Source organism: Eriocheir sinensis, chromosome 22 (assembly GCF_024679095.1).
Source record: "Eriocheir sinensis breed Jianghai 21 chromosome 22, ASM2467909v1, whole genome shotgun sequence".
NCBI lineage: Eukaryota > Metazoa > Arthropoda > Malacostraca > Decapoda > Varunidae > Eriocheir > Eriocheir sinensis.
The window spans coordinates 1083170-1105688 of NC_066530.1; the positions used below are offsets into that span (position 1 = coordinate 1083170).

The 22519-nt window shown below is 41.4% G+C and overlaps 1 protein-coding gene across 2 annotated transcripts; it reads left to right on the plus strand.

The window, feature by feature from the left end:
- The first annotated feature begins 5291 nt into the window (after nt 1-5291).
- On the plus strand, nt 5292-22126 carry LOC127001895 (pre-rRNA-processing protein TSR1 homolog). Of its 2 annotated transcripts, XM_050867127.1 has the most exons (16): nt 5292-5533; nt 8446-8557; nt 8944-9214; nt 9977-10055; nt 10601-10741; nt 11305-11403; nt 12589-12786; nt 13539-13772; nt 14526-14673; nt 15467-15712; nt 16233-16450; nt 17539-17802; nt 18751-18861; nt 20478-20564; nt 20931-21051; nt 21593-22126. In XM_050867127.1, the coding sequence occupies exons 2-16, from the start codon at nt 8452-8454 to the stop codon at nt 21850-21852; spliced, it is 2583 nt and encodes an 860-aa protein (XP_050723084.1). In that variant the 5' UTR covers nt 5292-5533; nt 8446-8451; the 3' UTR covers nt 21853-22126. The 2 variants fall into 2 exon arrangements, with proteins under 2 accessions (XP_050723084.1, XP_050723085.1); XM_050867128.1 differs by lacking the exon at nt 11305-11403.
- The last annotated feature ends 393 nt before the right edge of the window (nt 22127-22519 follow it).

Below are 22519 nucleotides of genomic sequence, written 5' to 3' on the forward strand. Positions count from 1 at the left end.
CTTGGTACTTTTTTACACTTATGCTCCACTTACTATATATTTCAGCGGCGGACAAACGCTGTTTTTCGCAAATATTCCCTAAACGAATCGTTGGATCAGTATGATATTTCAGCACACTATAATTAACATCCGGACCTAATTTATGGCTAACATACCACATTACTATATGTGTTATGTGAGGAGTTTACTGACTGATATTAAGCCTAATCCAGTCATCATATCTAAGGTGTTATACAGAATCGGACGAGTGTGGGGTACTCGTCTAACCCCTCCACCAACGTCCTGAACAACCCCCAGACCACTCCTTCCCTACCCCAATATCTCAGTATCCCCCTCCTCGTTTCCCTCTTCACCATCACTCACACCATCCCCCTTCCCCAGCCCGAGAATGACTTGCAGAGGCAAGGTATAACTCATGACTGCCGAGGCGCACCCAGGTGTTGTACAGTTATCAACGTGAAATACGTCTTGCCTCCATGGAATTGTACCATGCTCTTAGTTAATAATCATATCTATACATATACACCTACATAACATTCTAATATATAATACAGTGATGGGAGAAATAGGGAGGGACACAAGAGTGATGAGGGAGGCGAGGAGCTAGGGGGAGAAGAGGAGGGATAATGAGAGCGAGAAGGAGGAGTAGTTGTGGTTAGGAATAGTTTTTTTTTTTTTTTGGGGGGGGGCACACTTTCATTCGAATGCGTCAACATGACTCGGGTTTGTGTTATTTTTCACGAGTAAACTCCTCACATAACACATATAGTAATGTGGTATGTTAGCCATAAATTAGGTCCGGATGTTAATTGTAGTGTGCTGAAATATCATACTGATCCAACGATTCGTTTAGGAGATATTTGCGAAAAACAGCGTTTGTCCCCCGCTGAAATGTATAGTAGTTACTCTGTGATAGTAAAGATTGGGTTCAGCGATGCGCAGTTCAGAGTGAACAACTAGACTGCCGAGAGCTCTATGAATAAAACACACCTCAGAGTTAAGGGTAACCAAGTATACAGGGCCAGTAGACACGTAGGGACAGAACACCTGGCAAATCCCCGCTGCTGACTGAGAGCTCTTGGGGCGTGGCCCACTGGTTGTTGCTATGTGGCGCTGTAACCACACGTTTGGCCAAGATGACCGTAGGCCTCTCCCGCCCCGTGGATATACAAGAAGGGTTAAAAGGCGTACGCTATGTTTTAACAAGTAATTTAAACCAAAATGACTCCTGGCATAAAGGTGAGGGTGGCTGACCTGCCCACCGTGAAGCTCTTTATACTGGAGATCTCAGTTCTGTTTTTGTTTATAACTCTTGTTTGTTTGTCTCTAAAGCAGTAATGTAACACCCTCACCCAGAATATGAGGGGAGAATGTGAGTCAATGTATAGTGAATCCTACCCCTTGTATGGCTAGCCTTAGAATTGTATGTGGATTTAAGTGGAAGTCTATTCTGGTGACTGAATTAAATCAGTCTGAGATGGGATTTTTTTTCCCTACAGGAAGGTTTTGCACTATCAGCTGAAGACCCCAATGTTTAGATGACTGTCTCTAACTCTCTCTCTCTCTCTCTCTCTCTCTCTCTCTCTCTCTCTCTCTCTCTCTCTCTCTCTCTCTCTCTCTCTCTCTCTCTCTCCCCATGAAAGGAATAGCAATAGTTCAGTGTTTCCTTTCATGAAATAATAAATAATTGCCCTTGCGGAATTATTAAAGAGCAAGGATAATTTAACCGATCGAAAGCCACGCCATCTGGCGAGTGAAATTCAAAATACCCCTTCAGACCCACGTGGTTGGCTTTCGGCAATCGGCCCATTCCATCAACAGCTCTCAAGCAATCAACACCTCTGCGCTTTCGCCCCACATTAACTCGCGGCAGTGCTTTATACTTTGTCTCGAGGACAACAGGATTATTCTAGGACGTACTCCAAGAGACCACTTCTTTTGAAACCCTTCGAAAGATAAGTGCCTCCTACAGTGATTACAAAATAGGTATTACTATCAGGCCTGTTAGGATTATCGTTGTATCGCTGGGAGGTGCTTGCAGGGGAAAGCCCGGCACCCCTGCTGTATTAGTGGTAAGTGGTTAGTGTGTCCTTTTGTGGAGTTGTCCTGGAGAGGTTTAAGTGTCTTGCGAGAAACATAACCGTTGGGTACGGTAAATTCACTGTAACACAACACTATATTACACGATAAATGATTACGTTAAGGAGTCGGAGTCGGGGGTATTTTTACCGACTCCGACTCCGGGCAAAAGTACCCGACTCCACCGACTCCGACCCCACACCCCTGCAAATAACCTATTGATTAAACCACTCTAGCTGTAACACGTTTTGAAAAGACCGCAAGTATCAGCCACGTGTCCTTATTAATTTGCTCATAGTGGCAGTGGCAGCAATTAAGTGAGTGTCTGATAAAAGTGGTGATTAAGGTAATTCCGGAACACTGTTATCACACATTGACTTGGGAGTGGTAGCTGATTTGTTAGGACTCACAGCAGAATTAGTGAGGGGGTTGAGGAGGAGGTTGAGAGGGCTTTCGGAGGAGGTTGAGAGGGCTTTCGGAGGAGGTTGAGAGGGCTTTCGGAGGAGGTTGAGAGGGCTTTCGGAGGAGGTTGAGAGGGCTTTCGGAGGAGGTTGAGAGGGCTTTCGGAGGAGGTTGAGAGGGCTTTCGGAGGAGGTTGAGAGGGCTTTCGGAGGAGGTTGAGAGGGCTTTCGGAGGAGGTTGAGAGGGCTTTCGGAGGAGGTTGAGAGGGCTTTCGGAGGAGGTTGAGAGGGCTTTCGGAGGAGGTTGAGAGGGCTTTCGGAGGAGGTTGAGAGGGTTTGAGGAGGAGGTTGAGAGGGCTTTCGGAGGAGGTTGAGAGGGCTTTCGGAGGAGGTTGAGAGGGCTTTCGGAGGAGGTTGAGAGGGCTTTCGGAGGAGGTTGAGAGGGTTTGAGGAGGAGGTTGAGAGGGCTTTCGGAGGAGGTTGAGTGGGCTTTCGGAGGAGGTTGAGAGGGCTTTCGGAGGAGGTTGAGAGGGTTTGAGGAGGAGGTTGAGAGGGTTTGAGGAGGAGGTTGTGAGGGTTGCTGGACCTAGGTTGTGAGGGTTTGAGGAGGAGGTTGAGAGGGTTTGAGGAGTAGGTTGAGAGGGTTGAGGAGGTGGTTGTGAGGGTTGAGAGGGTTTGAGGAGGAGGTTGAGGGGGTTGGTGGAGGTTGTGGGGGTTGAGGAGGAGGAAGTTGTGAGAATTTGAGAGATCTATGTTCTGCAATGGACCAGTGTATCTTTTTTAGGAGCAGCGAGTAGCGGGCTTTTTCTTTATTATTGTTTTCTTTTTTTGTGTGCCCTTGAGCTGCCTCCTTTGTTGTAAAAAAAAAAAAAAAGAAAAAAAGTCATATTCTCAAACCTTAATCGGCACATACATTTAACAAGGCTTTCGTAGGGTGGGCATTTATATGGGTAGTTTGACAAAATTTCTGCATCATGAATGTAAATTAAGAAACACTCATGGAAACGCATTTAAATAACCTCCTTTAGAAATTATATTGATGTAAGAGGAGAAAGTCACCACGTAGCCTACATGTGCAGGTTCACGATGGATGAAGTTACTTTCTCTTTCCCAGTAAGTCAAGCTAACCATGATATAGTTCTCTTCCTCCCTTCTCCTTTGTTGTTTACTTGCAGACAATAAACAATCAATCAATCTTTCTTCCTTCTCCTTTGTTGTTTACTTGCAGACAATAAACAATCAATCAATCTTTCTTCCTTCTCCTTTGTTGTTTACTTGCAGACAATAAACAATCAATCTTTCTTCCTCCTCCTATCAATCAATCAATCTTTCTTCCTCCTCCTATCAATCAATCAATCTTTCTTCCTTCTCCTATCAATCAATCAATCTTTCTTCCTCCTCCTATCAATCAATCAATCTTTCTTCCTCCTCCTATCAATCAATCAATCTTTCTTCCTCCTCCTATCAATCAATCAATCTTTCTTCCTTCTCCTATCAATCAATCAATCTTTCTTCCTTCTCCTATCAATCAATCAATCTTTCTTCCTTCTCCTATCAATCAATCAATCTTTCTTCCTCCTCCTATCAATCAATCAATCTTTCTTCCTTCTCCTATCAATCAATCAATCTTTCTTCCTCCTCCTATCAATCAATCAATCTTTCTTCCTTCTCCTTTGTTGTTTACTTGCAGACAATAAACAATCAATCAATCTTTCTCATCTTGCTTACACTCTCTCTCTCTCTCTCTCTCTCTCTCTCTCTCTCTCTCTCTCTCTCGTAACCATCTTAAATGTGGCCACGAATAGCTGTATGAGTGGTGTTAACAGAGGCAGACTCGTAGCAACATGAACTTCGCAGCTGCATCTTGTTATCCCTCAAATAAGACCAATATCCACTTGAAACGATTTTATTTTTCGCATTCGTTTCTCTTTTCACGTATAGCAAACCAACGAAAATGGAGACACATAGTAAGAAGTGGGTGGACATTTATTCATTTATTTATTTCCCTTTGACAGTACGCGTTATCTCCACGTGGAACAGCTTGATTAAAGGGCTCCACTGTAGTCAGCTGATGCGCCCAGAGACAGCCAGAGGTGAGCACACGTGGTCTTGGTCTTGATCTTGGTCTCGGGTTGGGAGATATTTTGGTTATGTTCTTGGGGTATATGGTCCATTTTAATCCCAACCTTTACGATAAAAAAGTAATGAAATTCAGCCAGTGTTGTTCAGTAATAATAACAGAAGCTTTTGTTTGGTAGAGGAAGAACTGTTGTCACATTATGAGAGCTGTCCGCAGGGTGAGATTAATCTATGGCCTTGTAGCGTAATACGGTATACGATAATTACTGTATAAACACGATAATATTGTTACCTAATATACTGTAAATCAAAGTAGATAAACAGTAGCGTCGATTATGATGAACGAGGATTTCTGGATAGCAATAAAACTAGTCATTTACAGTTAAGATTGGTTATACTTAACACGCCCATATCTCGCTTCTTAAATAGTACCTTGCGACCATTTGTGTCTTCTACTTCCCTTCAAACCTCTCGGAAAACCAGTGGAAAGATTATACAAAAAACGTAAAAATAACCATAAATTAACTATAGCGATATGTTTGTTAGCTGGCATTATTATAAGTTCAATAATGCAATACCTTTCTATAACCTTAATATACCTTACGAATTACATATATGTTACAATCATCTGTCTTTTTATTTATTATTGCCCTTCAGTTGCTTCCTATACTGCAAATAAAAGGAAAAGAACGAATGAGGTCAAAGTACGACAATATGGACCAAAGCAGTACGATAGTGTGTCCTTTAGGTCGGGGCCTCTGGTATGGTGGCCTCGTGTGACCAAGTAAACAGTAAATAGTGACATAATTAAGCCATTTAAACCCCATGGACCGACATTTTAGGACGGCAGAAGACTAAGAAGAGAAAGGCCGTGAGAAGAGACCCAAAAAACGACGCCGGACTGAAGGAAGAGAAGGAAAAGGAGACGGATTCATAGACAGATGGATATATTTTAGTAACTTTTCCTCTTTTAGGTGAGTTTATGTGGTTAATTGACGTGGTTATGTGGTTAATTGACGTGGTTATGTGGTTAATTGATGTGGCTATGTGGTTAATTGATGTGGTTATGTGGATATGATGTGAGGTAATACTAGACTTATTTTTCCTCTGCAAGTTTTTGTGGCTAATTGATGTAGTTATGTGGCTAATTGATGTAGTTATGTGGCTAATTGATGTAGTTATGTGGTTAATTGATGTAGTTATGTGGATGTGATGGTAAGGTGATTCTAGACATGGATACTCTGCCTTAATTTCTCCCTCCTCTGCTATACTCCACTCTAATAAGTAGGTAAGATTATGTGGTTAATTGATGTGGTTTTGTGTTTAATTGATGTAGTTATGTGGCTGTGGTGGTAAGGTGATTCTAGACATGGATACTCTGCCTTAATTTCTTCCTCCTCTTCTATACTCCACTTTAATAAGTACGTAAGTTTATGTGGTTATGTGTGATGTAGTTATGTGGATATGATGTGGGAAGGTGGAAAGAGAGGGGGTTATGTTTGTTTTTTTCTTTTTTTCCCCAGATATAAAACTCCAACCCAGACATTTTCTTAGTGTGGCCTCGGAAAGTAGCTCGTCATTACTCCGATCTCATTTGTTGTGGAATTGTGAACTGTTTTATGCCCAACTTAACCCCTTCAACATGAGGACACGTACACTGCGTCCTTGCGTGCCCCGTACCATATCCAAGGACGCGCATACTGCGTCCTGGCTCAATCTAGCCAATATAAGAGTTATTTTATCTATATCTATATCTATATCTATATCTATATATATATATATATATATATATATATATATATATATATATATATATATATATATATATATATGCGCTTAAGTCTCAAAATTGTCAGTTAATTGAGGCCGTATGGAAAAAAACAAAAAAAAGCCATGGCCAAAAAAAAAATTTTGTGTTATAACATAACACTTTTTTTCCTTTATAAGCGAGGATTATCAGGTTTTATGCAAAAAAAAGTGGAAAATAGCCTGGGGAGTCCTTCAAAAATAACCCTTATCAGTTGACGGTTGAAAGTGAAAGAGAGAAGAAAGTCGCGAAAAAATGTATGTACAGAGCGCCAATAGCATCACTGCAGTGCTTTCTTCTTTTTTATTAGAGCTTAACTGTGCAAAACTATTTGTTTTTTGTATTTTTATTCATTTTCATTTCTTCATATCCTGTTCATGTATCATGAAAATTATGAATAATGAGTTAATTAATATACATATTAAAAATTGTTTTATTTTTGTATATTTTTTTTTTTTATAATATATTTTTTTTTTTTTTATATTTTTTTTATTTTATTATGCTAATATTCTTAACCTTCATTTGATTGATTTAAATAAATTGGTGATAAATTCACCAATACAAAAAATTACCAAACTATTTTTTAAATTTAAAAAATTTAAAAAAAATTTTTTTTTTATTCTTTTTTTAAAACGGCCTCAATTTATGTTTCTTTATGTGCACCATTTAATTCTGCATGTTTTCATATATAATACTTGATTATGTTGAGTTTGTGGCTGAAAACTTATTATTTTTAATAGCGATATTTGAAATTTGGCACGCGCGGCTATCCCGGATATGGCGGCACCATTTAATTCTGCATGTTTTTGTATATAATACATGATGATTATGTTGAGTTTATGGCTGAAACTTGTTATATGTAATAGCGATATTTGAAATATGACGCACGCAGCAATCTCGGATACAGCGCGGGGCGCTGTTATGGCCCGGCCGTAGTGAAGGGGTTAAATACACTCATTATTGTTGGTAGTTTAGTGGCATAATGTAATGTTAATATTCTGTTGCTTTGTCATTTAATCCCTCAATGCTTTTTCTGAGGCCTCGCATTGGTGTCATAGTGGTAAGATTTTCAACTCGGATGTAATCCAAGTTATTTGCAAGGCCAGGCAGCAACTTTAATGGCCAGGACCAGCATAAGCAAACTGGTATTGGCATGAAGTTCTCGGATGATCAGAAGCACCACCACCACCACCCTGCTGCTGACATCTCCGGCTGCAAGGGAAAGGAAAAGATTAAGATTCAGGAGTGTGAGATTTGAACAAGATTACCAGATGATGTACTTTTTCGCACCTTGATGAAAGGAACCATGAATGTGAAGTCTGGAATTGAGTCACCTCACATTCATGGTTCCTTTCACGTCAGGATGTGGCTCGCCTTCCAAAGACCTCACAAACCCTTTACAAACATCTGTGATGCCGTCTCTGTAACTTGTTCTAACTTCCAGAGTTACTCGGCAAATATTGCCAAAACTGTACTTCAAGGTATTTTCTCCTCCTTGCCTGTGCCAAAACTGCTGTTGTTTTAGCCACCCTGCCAAGCAATGCAGATCTACCACACGTTGCCTTGTATCCTCTACTCCCCCCTTTCCCAACCCTGGGGTCGCGACACCAAGTTGGGTCGCCTAGCGTTTTTCCTGGGGTCGCCAAGACCTCAAAATATTAAACATGGTGTTATTATATAATAACAACATATATACAACTAAATTAGTGCAGTTGTGGTCATGTCAAGAGGTGCTTGATTGGGGTCGCCTAAAAAAAAGTTGGGAACCACTGCTCTACACCCATCCACAAACAATCTGCCTGTTCTTCAGAATACATGTTTGTGACAATTGCAGTAGAGGACTAAATGTGGCTGTCCAATCTATAAGTTTGAGTCTGAAGTTGCTGCTCTCCACTTCAAACAAGACTTAACTCAAAAAGAAGCCCAACAAGAAGTTCGTCACCTTAGCTCGACCCCTACCTCCCTCTAGGCACCATTTTACAACACTGAACTTATGCTGGAGGGAGTGTGTCAAATCCTTATGTATCAAGCAAAGAGAGAAGGATTCTTGTGGTAAAATTTACACCTGTCATTTTCCAGGTCACAATGGCTCTCTCCCAGGCCCATCGACCCTCAGCCCTCAAGCAACAGAACAAGAAGCACAGGACCCTAGGGCACCGATCCAAGGGCAGCATCTCAAAGGCTAACAGAGGTAACTATTTGTTGTGTAAATATTGAATATGTTGAATTCCCTTAACCCTTAGAGTACGGGTGGCGATATATATCTATGGATGCTGTGCACGGGGAAAATTTAGGCATTTAAAAGAGGCGGAAATGGATCAGTGCCACCCTTTGTTAGTTACTTTTTTCTGCAGTAAAGGAAGCACCTCAAGGACAAAAGTAAATCATTAAAAAAGCCTGCTAATCACTGCTCTCATAAGAGTAAATATTAGTGGCCAAAAGAGAGGAATGATTTGGGTTGTCTTGCAGATGTCCTTAAAGTTGTATGGTCATGACTTTTTCAGGCCAAGACAATGAGGAATAATTTTAAACGTCATGCAAATTTTCTCTTTAAGCGGAGTTATTGTTTCCTTTCAGGGCGAGTCAGTGCCAAGGCTTTGAGCAAGAAGCTTAAGTTCGACCTCAGCAGAGAACAGCGGAAGAACAAGGCGAAGCAGATCCGTGCAGCCAAGAAAGAAGAGGCGTTCCTGCGTAAGCGATCCCTCGGCAGCCACAGCCACCCACCCTTCCTGGTGACGGTGGTGCCCCTCAGCCCCTCCATCAACCCCAGGACTGTCCTCACCGCCCTCAAGGAGTGTGATGAGGCGGCCACCATCACCACCAGTGTGCAGGGCATCACACACATCAAGTAGGCCTCTCAAGACTAGTTCATTGTAGCTGTGATGTATGCCCCCAACTTAACCTTTACCAAACATACTTGTGTCGTCCTTGTTCTCCTAACTTTGCCCATACTAAACAGACCTGTATGTTTCCCCTCATGACTCTAAATTCACTGTAGCTGTAATGTATACCTTCAACTTTACCTTTATCAAACATACTTGTGTGTCGTCCTTGTTCTCCCAACTTTACCCATACCAAACAGACCTGTGTGTTGCCCCGCATGACCCAGAATCCACTGTAGCTGTAGTGTATGCTCTAAACTTAACCTTTACCAAACATACTTCTGTGTTGCCATTGTTCTCCCAATTATAGCTCTTCTTGACTTTACTGGGAAGTGCTTCATGTGATTATCATTAATTTGTAGTATATAGGAGTATGACAGGCAGCATTAGAGCGCAGAGCACATGCGATACGATCAATGAACTTGCCTTGACCATATTTCTTATTTTTCTTGTCTGGGTTACTTAGAGAGGCCAGGGCAGACAGATGACCTGGTGGAGAGATGAAATGGGATCTTTTGTTAGAGGAGGATGGAGTGGACTAACATTAGGCAGAGGTGCAGAACATTTGGAAAGGCCTTTGTCATGTGGTGGACAAGTATTGGATTAAGTTTGAGTGCTACTTAGTTTCCAGGACATCATTTTATACAATTGAATTTGGAGTACACTATTTTTGTTGCCTTTGTGTCGCATCTCAAAACTTAACAAAGCAAATTTCTTTTTTCTACCAGTTCACCACGCTTCAAGCAAAGGTTTTCCTTCGTCATCCCACCTGTCAATGACCTGTACGCAATATTGGACTGTGTAAAGGTGAGTGTATACCTGACTGGAATGTGCAGGGACACCATGGACAGGAGAGAAGGACAAGGAAGCAAAGAGTGATGGATTACACAGAGATCCCTAGGAAGGAGTTCAAAGCAGAGGAAAAGATAGATTATACAGATGTTAGTCATATATAAAGACAGACCAGAGTAAATGAACGTAGCAGAATCAAGAGGAGACAGACAAAGCCCTAAACAATAGTTATATAATTAGAGAGAAGGTGAAAAGCAGAGGAAAATTATATAGGGAAAATTAGGAAATAGTCATTAGTTTTAGTTGTTGGGCCAAAAGAATGTACTGAAATGTGTATGTAGCTAATAACTTAAGGATTACAGAGCATATAGGTACCACTGTTAACACACACACACACACACACACACACCACTCACTGTTTAAATTACATCTTACTCATTTCATTTGTTTTCTTATACTAATATCTATGTGGCTGTAGGGAAAATAATAACTGTAGTAATAGTAGTGTTATTATCATTCTTTTATTTATTCATTTATTTATTTATTTATTCCTACATCAGACAAGCGACACATTGCTACTGCTCTGGCCAGGCGACGAGGAGCTTGGCGGGGATGCTGACCTCCTCCTCTCATCCATCATGGCTCAGGGACTGCCAACCCCTGTCCACGTCATCACTGGCCTCGAGGAAATGGCCCAGAAGGTGTGTGTATTTTCCTTCTCCATCTCCCTTTTGCTTTCAACTCGTCACCACAACCATCTCCCTCTCGTCACCACCTCCTCCACCTCGTTTACCACCATCATCATCTTTGTAAACATTGAAATCTTGCATATCCTATCTTTTGTTATCTTCACTGCTATGTTCCAGAGCTTGCATAAGATGATTAGCTTTCTCAGTCTCGTAGATGAACATAGAACCTTATATCCTACCCTCCTTTACTTTTATTGCTATATTTTAAAACTTGCATAAAATGGTCAGCTTTCATAGATTATCAATGCCCATTTTAAGTTCAAAGCTTTCTCAGACTCCCAGATGAACATAGAACCGTACATATCCTGTCATTTTTTACCTTTACTGCCATATTTTAAAGCTTGCATAAAATGATTAGCTCTCTTAGACTGTCACTGCTTTATTGATGATTGTAGAACCTTCCCTACCCTATCCTCCATTACTTTCACCACTTAGTTTAGTGTTCAAAAGTATTAAGCTTTCCTTGGCTATCACGCCATTCCATATAAACAATGTATTTCCGATCGTCTCGTAAGGGAGGAGCGGTAGGCCAGGAGATGGAAACGGATCAGTTGGAGCAGGACCTCGACACCAAACTCTCCCTCACGCCCCAGCCAGGCCTCCTCAAACCTAATGTATTTGTTGTGTGGTGTGGCAACAACTCGTGTGGGGTGTGGGGCCGGTGTGTGCAAATCTAACATTCACATTAACTGTTGGATGACGTCTTCATGTTTGGTAGTTACTATAGTCCGACCATTTCAAATAGTCCGTTTGGGCGTTCGATTCTGCGGGTCATTTCCTCTCCTCTGCTCTGCCACACAGTCCCAATACCTATTTTTCCCTTTCATATGTTACCTATAGCTAACATATATATATGAGAGGAGGGGATAAGTGTTGAGACTGTGTGGCAGAGCAGAGGGGAGGAAAGGACCTGCGGAATCAAACACCCAAGTGGACTATTGGAGATTTTTTGACTTATAGTGGCCCAGTCTGGTGCTCTATAAGTAAACTGATGCAGAGTGTTTTGTTGTGGGATTTGATGCATTTCTCTTCTTTTCATCTCATTTCTTATTCATTTATAGTCTCTTCTCCCATTGTTCGGGTCGGACTTGCAATGATCGTCTTACATCTTGCTTTGTCCACTGCTAATCCTTCCTCTATTTCTAACACTTCCGAGTCTTGTTGCAGTGTTCCTCTTCATGTTCTCCTTGGTCTTCCTCCCGTTCAGTGTCCTCATCTTCCCTTGTGGGGTTGGACGGGCTATGAGTGACTCCCACTCTTGATGGTTGCATACTTTCTTTTGTCTCGTGTCATATTTTGTATAACTAACTAACTGCATATTTTCATCAACCACCAGACAGTGTGAACAGTATTGTGTGTCCTTTAGTGACCTGTTTGATATTGTATGTCTTTCCTGTGCTAATTTAAGATGCAAGTATGCCACAAAACCTTTAGAATAGTATGTTTTATAAGGGGCTTAACCTGGTAGCAGCGGGGATCATGTTTCTTAATGGTCCCCCCAAGTGAGAAAAATGAGAAAAATCACCCCTCACACAAACCATTTCATAATATATATCAAAGCATTTGTGATCAATTATGTATCATCTATTTTGGGGGGTTTAAATCATGGCACAAATTTGGCCCATCGCTGCTACATGGTTAAGTTGTAAAGTTTTTTCTCTTTCTCATATATTCCTCTACCAATCAGTTATGATGCTGGTATGCTGCAGGATCTTGATAATAGTGTTTTGTGGTGGATCTAATATCAGAATAGTGTCATATGGAGAGATTGAATAAAGCAAAGTGTCTCCTATTGACAGAGGAAACACCTGTTGAAGCAAAACCTGGCCAAGGAGATAGAAGTGAGGTTCCCGGGCCCGGCCAAGCTGCACAGCGTGGAGAAGCCTCAAGATGCCCTGCTGGTCCTGAGACACATTGGGGCACAGAAACAGAGACCCATCTTCTTCAGGGACAACAGAGCACACATCATGGCGGAAAAACTGGAGTTCATCCCCGAGGTATGGAGGATTTGGAGCTGGAAAGTAGTAGTTATAATATTTGTTTATGAAATTAGAGAAACTTCTTGCTTGTGGTATGTAAGATTTGAAGACAGAAATATGGACTTATAGTATTTGTATATGAAACTACTGGACTCCTTGCTTGAGCTGTGAAAGTTATGGAGACAGATATTGGTAGTCATAATACTTGTATGTGAAGATAAACTGGATGTCTTCTTTGAAGTATTTAAGATTTAAGGTAGAAATATGTATACAGTTATAATATTTGAATGTGTAAGAAGAGAAACTATATGACAGAGGATATAAAAATAATGACAAAAGCTTCACTCTTTCACACTTAACTCATCCTGTGTTGTAGGGGTTGACAGTAATGCTCAGAATATGTATAGTTAAAGTATTTGTGTGTGTGGCTAGAGAAACTATACGACAGAGGAAGTAAAAATGGCAGGGCTTCACTCTTTCATTGTAACATAGCTTCAGCATAGTTCATCCCTGTCTCATGTTGTAGGGGTCAATGGGAAAGCTCAGAATATGTATAATTATAGTATTTGTGTGTGTAGCTAGAGAAACTATACAACAGGAAGTAAAAATTGACAGGGCTTCACTCTTTCATCTTAACATAAAAAAAGAGAGGGGAAGAGGAGAGAGGGAGGCAAGAGAACATAAACAAGGAGGAAAAGAGAGAAAGGAAAACGGAGAGGGCGGGAATGAGAGGGGTAACCAACGTAATCCATCCCTATCTCATGTTGCAGGGGTCGACAGGAACACTGAGGATACACGGCTACCTCCGAGGCCAGCCGCTGTCCGTCAATGGCCTGGTACACATCCCGGGCTGGGGCGAGTACCAGATGTCGAGGATATACTCCCGCGCCGACCCTTACCCCCTGGAGCGCCGCGGCAAGGAGGCCACCATGCCGGACGAAGACCTGCACCTACTGGAAGAGGCAAACCCCGACCTCCAGGAGTCCCTCACGTCAACGAATGAGGTAAGGGAAGATGTCTTGTGTTGGTGGGCGGGTTTGCGTGCGATTGTTTTGTTTGTGTCTGGTTTTGAATTATTATTTTGTTTATTATCTGTTTTCCCTTTATGATTTTCTTTTTTCTCCTTCCTATTTTTGTTTTTTCCATCTCCTTTACCAGATGTGCTTGTGAGTAGTGGTGACTCTTATTTATTTATGGATTATGTTAGAATTATTTACATTCATTATATATTATCTTTAAGTAAAATTAGTGTTTGTTTCTTCTTCTGTGATATCTCTACTTAACCCTCTTTTTACCGATAAGAGTTACTGACTACATACATGATAATAATGATGAAAATAGTAGACTAATAATAAACGTGATTAACTTTGCTCCAAAAGCCATATGCTGAGGTATATGGCGGGGATCAGGTGGCAAGACAGGGTGTCCAGTGCAGATGTAACTAACAGATGTGGGGTAGAGGACCTGGAAACAGTGCTCAGAAGGAAAAGACTCTGATGGTTTGGACATGTAAAGAGAAAAGAGAGCAGGGGAGGATACAGTGCTGGGAGTTGTGGAGAGATTAGAGGTAGAAGGAAGGTGACCAGTTGGTAGACCTAGGAAAACATTGAGAAGGTGTATACAGGAAGACTTGGCATTGATGGGATTGGATGCACATCAGGCAGAAGACAGAGTACAATGGAGGAGAGCCATAAAACGTCTAACCGCTCAGGAAGATTGAAAACGGAATGATGATGATGAACTTTGCTTTCCTCCAGGTTGACCCCATGGAAGGAGAGCAGACTTGGCCAACGGAGGAGGAACTTGCCGAGGCTGAGAAACGGATGGGGCCCAAGAAGTACACCAAGAGGGTCCCCAAGGGCACCTCGGAGTACCAGGCAGCGTGGATTGTCGAAAGTGACGATGGTGAGGGCATAATTTCTTTCACCTTCATCCTTTTAGAGTTACTTCCTTCATCATTTATTCCTCCTCTGACTTGCTAACTAAATGCCTCTGTCCTTCCTGTGGCTTCACTTTACAATACTTTCTACTGAAGCTTATCTTTGTACTGGTAAATTCCCTAATGGAAGAGTTAACCAGCATCTTCATTCGTTCATCCCTTTCACAAGTTAACAGCCTTCCTTTGTCAGTGTCTTCCTGTCTTCCTTCCTATGACTTACACACATTCAGGATTTCTTTAACTCATCTCTGTACTGGTAAATTCCCTAATGGAAGAGTTAACCAGCATCTTCATTCGTTCATCCCTTTCACAAGTTAACAGCCTTCCTTTGTCAGTGTCTTCCTTCCTATGACTTACACACATTCAGGATTCTTCTAACCCTATATTTATCACTTTTGTGGTATCTTCTATCTTTGTGGGAGCAACGTGTTTCTACCAATTATATTTTATTCATGTGTTTTGCTTATGCCCTTGGCCAGTCTCCACCATAATGAAAAAATGTCAAGGTTTAGCTCTTCAAGACCACATTTTTCATTACACTTCTAACAGAGGAAGGAAAAGATATGAACTTCTACTCTTTTTTTTCTTCATCCTGATCTTGCTTTTGTAACCTTGGCCAGTCTCCACCATAATGAAAAAAATGTCAAGATTTAGCTTTTCAAGACCACAATTTTCATACTTATCACAATGCTAACAGAGGAAGGAAAAGATACCAACTTCTATTCTTGTTTCTTCATCCTGATCTTGCTTTTGTAACAGAGGGAGGAAGTGTTGGTGACGATGAAGACGACGATGAAGATGAAGAGGACAGCAGCATGGGGAGGTACACACCGGTGGATAACATGTCCCAGGACGGCTGTGACAAAGGGGAAGAGGGCAGTGACGAGGAGGAGGAGGAGGACGAGGAAGAATATGAGACGATGACAGTGGAGGACAATGAAGGAGCCAACTATGATGAGAAGGTGGACTACAAGGAGGAAATGGATGCCTTGAAGAAGATGAGAGGTGAGTTGTGGGAGAGAATGTAAGGAAAGAGAAAATGGGGAAACTTAAATTACTGAGACAAGGAGGAAAAGAACGGACTTGATTAAAAGGAAGGAGATAGGAAATATATAAACTACACAAAAGAGAGAAAGGAAAGCATGAAGATTAAAAAGAAAAGGCTGAGAGAAAAAGATAAAAGTAATGCATGAAAGAGAGAGAGAGAGAGAGAGAGAGAGGGAGTAAAAATAAAAGAATGAAAGAGGGAAAACAAACTACAGAGACAAGAAATGCATGAAAGAAGATCGATAAAAAAAATAATTACATCAACAGAGAGAGAGAGAATGTAAAAATAAAAAATTGAAAAAGGGAAAACAAATTACAGAAACAAGAAAGAAAGAAGACTATAAAATGAGAGGAGACAAAAAAAAGAATAAACTACACAGAAAGGGTCAGTCAAGTACATTAAGAGAAAACAAGATGAAGGAAAAAAGGTTAAAGATAATTCACGTAAGAAAAATCATTAAAAAAAAACTACTTACAGAGGCGAGAGAGGACGCCACATTCCCGGACGAAATGGACACGCCCCAGGACGTTGCGGCGAGGGTCAGGTTCCAGAAGTACCGTGGCCTCCAGAGCTTCCGCACCTCACCCTGGGACCCCAGCGAGAACCTGCCCGTCGACTACTCCAGGATATTCCAGTTTGAGGACTTCAACCGGACGAGAAAGAGAGTCCTGCGGGAGGAGAGAGAGGGAGCGCTGGTAAGGATCTGTTGACTTGGGTGTTTTGGGTTGATTTATGGGTTGGGTTGGTGGAGTGTCAGTTTGTTTTTGTTACCGTACTATTATTATTATTATTATTGTTCTTATTACTACTACAGTGGTGTTTTGGGGTAAAGATATCTGGGTTGGGTTGTTAAGATGTTAGTTTTTGTTATTTCTTTTATTATCATTATTATTACCGTACAATGGGGAAAAAGGGGATGTCCACTTTTTCAGCTTAAAGACGAGAGGTTTAAGTGGGCCTAGGCCTGTCGCCCTCGCCCCAACACCCCCACTCGCCCCCCTCCGCCCCTCCACTTAAACCTCTCGTCTTTAAGCTGAAAAAGTGGACATCCTCTTTTACCCCAGTTGTCCCCTTTTCCCCCATCGTACGGTACTTATTATTATGGGTTAAGGGTGGGTTTGTTAGTTAGTACCTCCCCTATTAAAGATTACAATACCCCTCCAAAAATGTTTGCTGCATCCCCAAAAATGTTTAGTACTCCCCCAAATAAGAGTTTACAATCCCCCACCCCCAAAAGTTTAATATAATACCCCAAAAAAGTAGTTTACAATCCCCCACTTAAAAGTCTGCTTAGTTCCATTGACACTTCCCACTATGTAGCCGCAATGGTTATTTTATATTAGTTAAATTTTTTGTTAATCTATTAGTATCACCCAAAAATCTATGTGCTTCCAATAATATTTCCCACTGTATAGCTGGAATGTTTTTTTGGTATTAGTTAGTTGATCAGAAACAGTGCTCAGAAGGGAAAGACTCCGATGGTCTGGACATGTAGAGAGACCTGGTGAGGATACAGTGCTGGGAGTTGTGGAGAGATAAGAGGTAGAAGGAAGGAGACCAGTTGCTAGAACTAGGAAAACGAGGAGAAGGTGTATACAGGAAGACTTGGCATTGATGGGATTGGATGAACATCAGGCAGAAAAAGTAGAATGGAGGAGAGCCATAAAGCGTCCAACCGCTCAGGAAGAGTGAAAATGGACGTTGAACGAAATGATGATGATGATGTTAGTTATTCATATCCTCCCAAACATTTATGGTTTCAATGATATTTCTCATTGCACAGCCGGGTTGGTTCTTGGTGGTGGAGGTGAAGGAGGTCCCACACCACCTCTACAAGGAACACCTGGCCAGCCACTCCCCGCTGGTGGTGTTCGGGATGCTGCCTCACGAACAGAAGATGTCCGTGGTCAACCTGGTCATGAAGTCCCACCCCCAGGGCCACTTCCGCCCCATTAGGTCCAAGGACCGCCTCATCTTCCACGTTGGCTTCCGTAGGTTCGCTAATCAGCCCATCTTCAGCGAGCACTCCACCGGCAACAAGCACAAGGTGAGAAGCTGAAACAGGTAATAGAAAGTAAGGAAGCACTTGCTAGCATATCTAAAAGGAAAGCATTAGGTGGTCCAAAAGGAAGTAGCAGGTGGTACAGGAAGAGAAGCACTAGTTAGGAGATAAAAAGAGAAGATGCAGGTGTTATAAGGTGGTACAAAGGGAAGCAACAGGTGGTATAGGAGGAAAAGTCACTAGTCAGCAGTTAAAAAGAGAAGATGCAGGTGGTCCAAAAGGAAGTAACAGGTGGTACAATAAGAAAAATCACTAGTTAGCAGTTAAAAAGAGAAGATGCAGGTGGTCCAACAGGAAGTAACAGGTGGTACAATAAGAAAAATCACTAGTTAGCAGTTAAAAAGAGATGATGCAGGTGGTCCAACAGGAAGTAACAGGTGGTACATGAAGAAAAATCACTAGTTAGCAGTTAAAAAGAGATGATGCAGGTGGTCCAAAAGGAAGTAACAGGTGGTACATGAAGAAAAACACTAGTTAGCAGTTAAAAAGAGATGATGCAGGTGGTCCAACAGGAAGTAACAGGTGGTACATGAAGAAAAACACTAGTTAGCAGTTAAAAAGAGATGATGCAGGTGGTCCAACAGGAAGTAACAGGTGGTACATGAAGAAAAATCACTAGTTAGCAGTTAAAAAGAGATGATGCAGGTGGTCTAAAAGGAAGTAGCAGGTGGTACAGGATAAGCAAACACTATTTAGCATTAAAAAAGAGAAGCAGGGTGTTATGAAGGTATTACAAAGGGAAGCAACAGGTCGTATAGGGTGAGAAAATACTTGTTTAGGAGATACATAGGGCAGCAGCACCCCATATTGGAAAGTAAGGACATTCAATGAGAAGAAGAAGAAAAAGAAGAGTACATATCAACCATTTTGAAGTCACTATCACACCAGGCATCAATCTAACTTCCACATCTCTCTCTCTCTCCATCCTCACAGTTTGCTCGGTTCTTCCACCCTGGCAGCACCGTCGTGGCTACCATGTTTGCCCCCATCACCTTCTCCCCGGCCTCTGTGTTGGTCTTCCGGCAGCGAGGGGACGGAGCTCAGGTGAGGAATGGAAAGGGTTGTGTTGGGGGAATGTTTAACCCGGTAGCAGCGGGGATCATGTTTCTGAATGGTCCCTCCAAGCGAGAAAAATGAGAAAAAATCACCCCTCACACAAACCATTTCATAATATATATCAAAACATTTGTGATCAGATTGTGTATCATCTATCTTGGGGGGTTTATATCATGGCACAAATTTGGCCCGTCGCTGCTACATGGTAAAGCCACATATTTGGCCCGTCGCTGCTTCCGGGATAACCCCTTAACTGCGGATTTCCTACAAAAAGACATCACCAAGCTACAGAAATGGAACAAAAAGTGGCTGTTACAAGTCAGTGAAGAAAAATTTAAAGTCAGGCACCTTGGGAGGGGATATCCAGCATACCAATACCACATGGGAAACACTCCACTATCCATCACAGAGGCAGAGAAAGACCTGGGAGTTTATGTTTCCAGGATATCACTGAAAGACAAATCCTTGCCAATCACAGTGGACGGGTTAATGCTTCACCCTTACCTAGAATGCATAAAGGAAAAGGATGGTATGACTAGGCTGCTGTTGGGGAAGGCTTAAAGCTTCTCCCCTACTTAAAACAGATGAAGAAAAGATATGCATAGATTGAAGAAGTGAGGAATGACTAGGCTGCTGTTGGGGAAGGTTTAAAGCTTCTCCCCTACTTAAAACAGATGAAGAAAAGATATGCATAGATTGAAGAAGTAAGGAATGACTAGGATGCTGTTAGGAAATGTTTAATGTTTTACCCTTACTTAAAACAGATGAAGAAGGAATATGCATAGATGGAGGAGTTGAGGAATGACTAGGATGCTGTTAGGGAATGTTTAATGTTTTACCCTTACTTAAAACAGATGAAGAAAAAATATGCATAGATGGAGGAGTTGAGGAATGACTAGGATGCTGTTAGGGAATGTTTAATGTTTTACCCTTACCTAGAACAGATGAAGGAAAGACGATATGTATAGACAGAGTTCAGGTGAGGAATGACTAGGCTTCTGTTGGGGAATGTATGAAGCTTCTCCTTTACTTAGAACAGATGGAGTTTAAGATGAGATACATAGTGGATGCTGTCTTAAATTATCTTTCTTACCATTATTTCAGCAATATACCATTATCATTATCACATTTATTGCACAGTCAGAGTGGCAAGTCAAGAAAGCATGTAACCGTTCTCTGCTATGTTTTCTAAGCAGATTATGATTATGCATTTTAGCCCACCTCACCATTAGTTACCTTCTACAATACAAGGGAATACAGACATATGTTCCTGATCTTCATGACGCAAGGATAAAATTATTTACATCTAACTAATGAATAAAAATGATGATCTACTTCTACTTTAACCCGGTAGCAGCAGGGATCATGTTTCCTAATGGGCCCCCTGAGTGAGAAAAATTAGGAAAAATCATCGCTCGCACAAATCATTTCATAATATATATCAACGCATTTGTGATCAGTTTATGTATCATCTATTTTGGGGGGGTTTATATCATGGCACAAATTTGGCCCGTTGCTGCTACACGGTAAAGCCACAAATTTGGCCCGTCGCTGCTACCGGGTTAATGAGTACTTACAGAGTGTGTTTTCTTATTTCTCTGCAGGATTTGGTAGCCACAGGATCCCTGCTGAGTGTTGACCCCAAGAGGATAGTGACCAAGAGGGTGGTGCTTAGCGGCCATCCATTCAAGGTCAGTAGGATTTAATTTCAAAGATTTCACATTTTCCCGAAACCAAAGATGATTTTTATGCCTTAGAACAAGAGACTATTTTTTTCTGAAACCTTTGATGCTTTTTTTCCCATATGTATGAAAGAAGAATAATGTTCTTAATTGAATTATGAGCCTCAGAATACTTTTTGATAATTGTGTGCATGAAAATACCCTTATATAAACATGTAAAAGTACCAGTAAGTAGTGTAAGTAAGTAAGTAAGTAGCGGTCTTTTTTCTACGCCCTTGCACTGTCCTCTGCTGTAAAAAAAAAATTAAAAAAAAAAAAAAACATATACCAATAATGCTATTTTCCTTGTTCCCATCTCTCTTTCCCCCTCACCAGGTCAACCGCAAGACAGCCGTGGTGCGCTACATGTTCTTCAACCGCGAGGACGTGCAGTGGTTTAAGCCAGTAGAGCTGAGGACCAAGTGGGGGCGGCGAGGACACATCAAGGAGCCTCTTGGTGGGTTGACAAGGGGAAAGGGATTGTGTTTATATTGTAGGACATAAAAGAGGAAGAAAAGTGCATTATGTGTTTTTCCAGGACTTAGAGAAGGGATGTACATTTAACCCGGTAGAAAAGAGGAAGAAAAGTGCATTATGTGTTATTCCAGGACTTAGAGAAGGGATGTACATTTAACCCGGTAGCAGCGGGGATCATGTTTCTTAATGGTCCCTCTAAGTGAGAAAAATGAGAAAAAATCATCACTCACACAAACTATTTCATAATATATATCAATGCATTTGTGATCAGTCTATGTATCATCTATTTTTGGGGTTTATATCATGGCAAAAATTTGGCCCGTCACTGGTACGCGGTTAAAGGAAGATATTTTATTCTACAGGATGAGCACTTTTACATTTTTTTAATTTTTCATTGACCTGTCCAACCAAATGAGGGAAAATAGGACATTAAACAAAGAAAAGGGGCGAGTCACTTTCACAGGATTTTAGAACATCAAGGAAGGCAGCATTACATTTTTATTCCTCTCCTTCCTCCGCAGGGACACACGGACACATGAAATGCTACTTCGACGGGCAGCTCAAGTCACAAGACACAGTGCTGCTCCACCTCTTCAAGCGCATGTACCCCAAGTGGACCCTGGACCCCTTCGTGCCTAGACCCCTGCCCCTGTACACCTTCCACTCCGCCCACCACTCTGACAGCGATGAGGATGATGAGGAGGAAGGGAAGGAAAAGAAGAGAGCGGAAGACCAAGAACCAGCCAGCAAAAGGAGTAAAATGGTTAAATTCTTCTCGTGAGACCAAATTTGGGTGTATAGATTTTTAGATTTATTTATTATGCAGTGAGAGAGGAGGAGGAGGGAAAGGAAGAGTGAAGAAGATCAAGAAAGTACCAATGAAAAGAATAAAATGGTGAAATTCTACCCCTGAAATTGTTATGAAGAGTTGTTATATTATTTAAAAGTTATATATTAGCTGTGTTACCATCTTGCCACCAAACCATGACTCCCTTCTTGCTCCTGCTGTGACGGAACCCTCTGAAAAGTCGTAATAAATCTTCAGGTCGCTATTATTGTGTTGTAACCTTAACCTTTCTTAATTAACCTTTGTCCACCTGTGATGATTTGAAGAATATGGACCCGGAAGTAATATGTCACCAGAGGGAGTGTTTTCAAAGGCCTTGAGGTGATTTTAGTGTGCCTCGAATCATCTGAGTGCATCTTGTATTTTCAAAGTGTTTCATAACCTAAGAAATAACATGAGTTCTCAGCTACTTATGGCATTGTTGCAAACTTCTTTGAAAATACTCTCCTAAGATATATTATTCTTCTATATTGTCAATTTTCTCATTTTCATTGTTTGATGTCTGTCCTCATAATCCGGTAGCAGCGGGGATCATGTTTCTTAATGGTCCCTCTAAGCGAGAAAAATTAGAAAAAATCATCACTCAAACCATTTCATAATA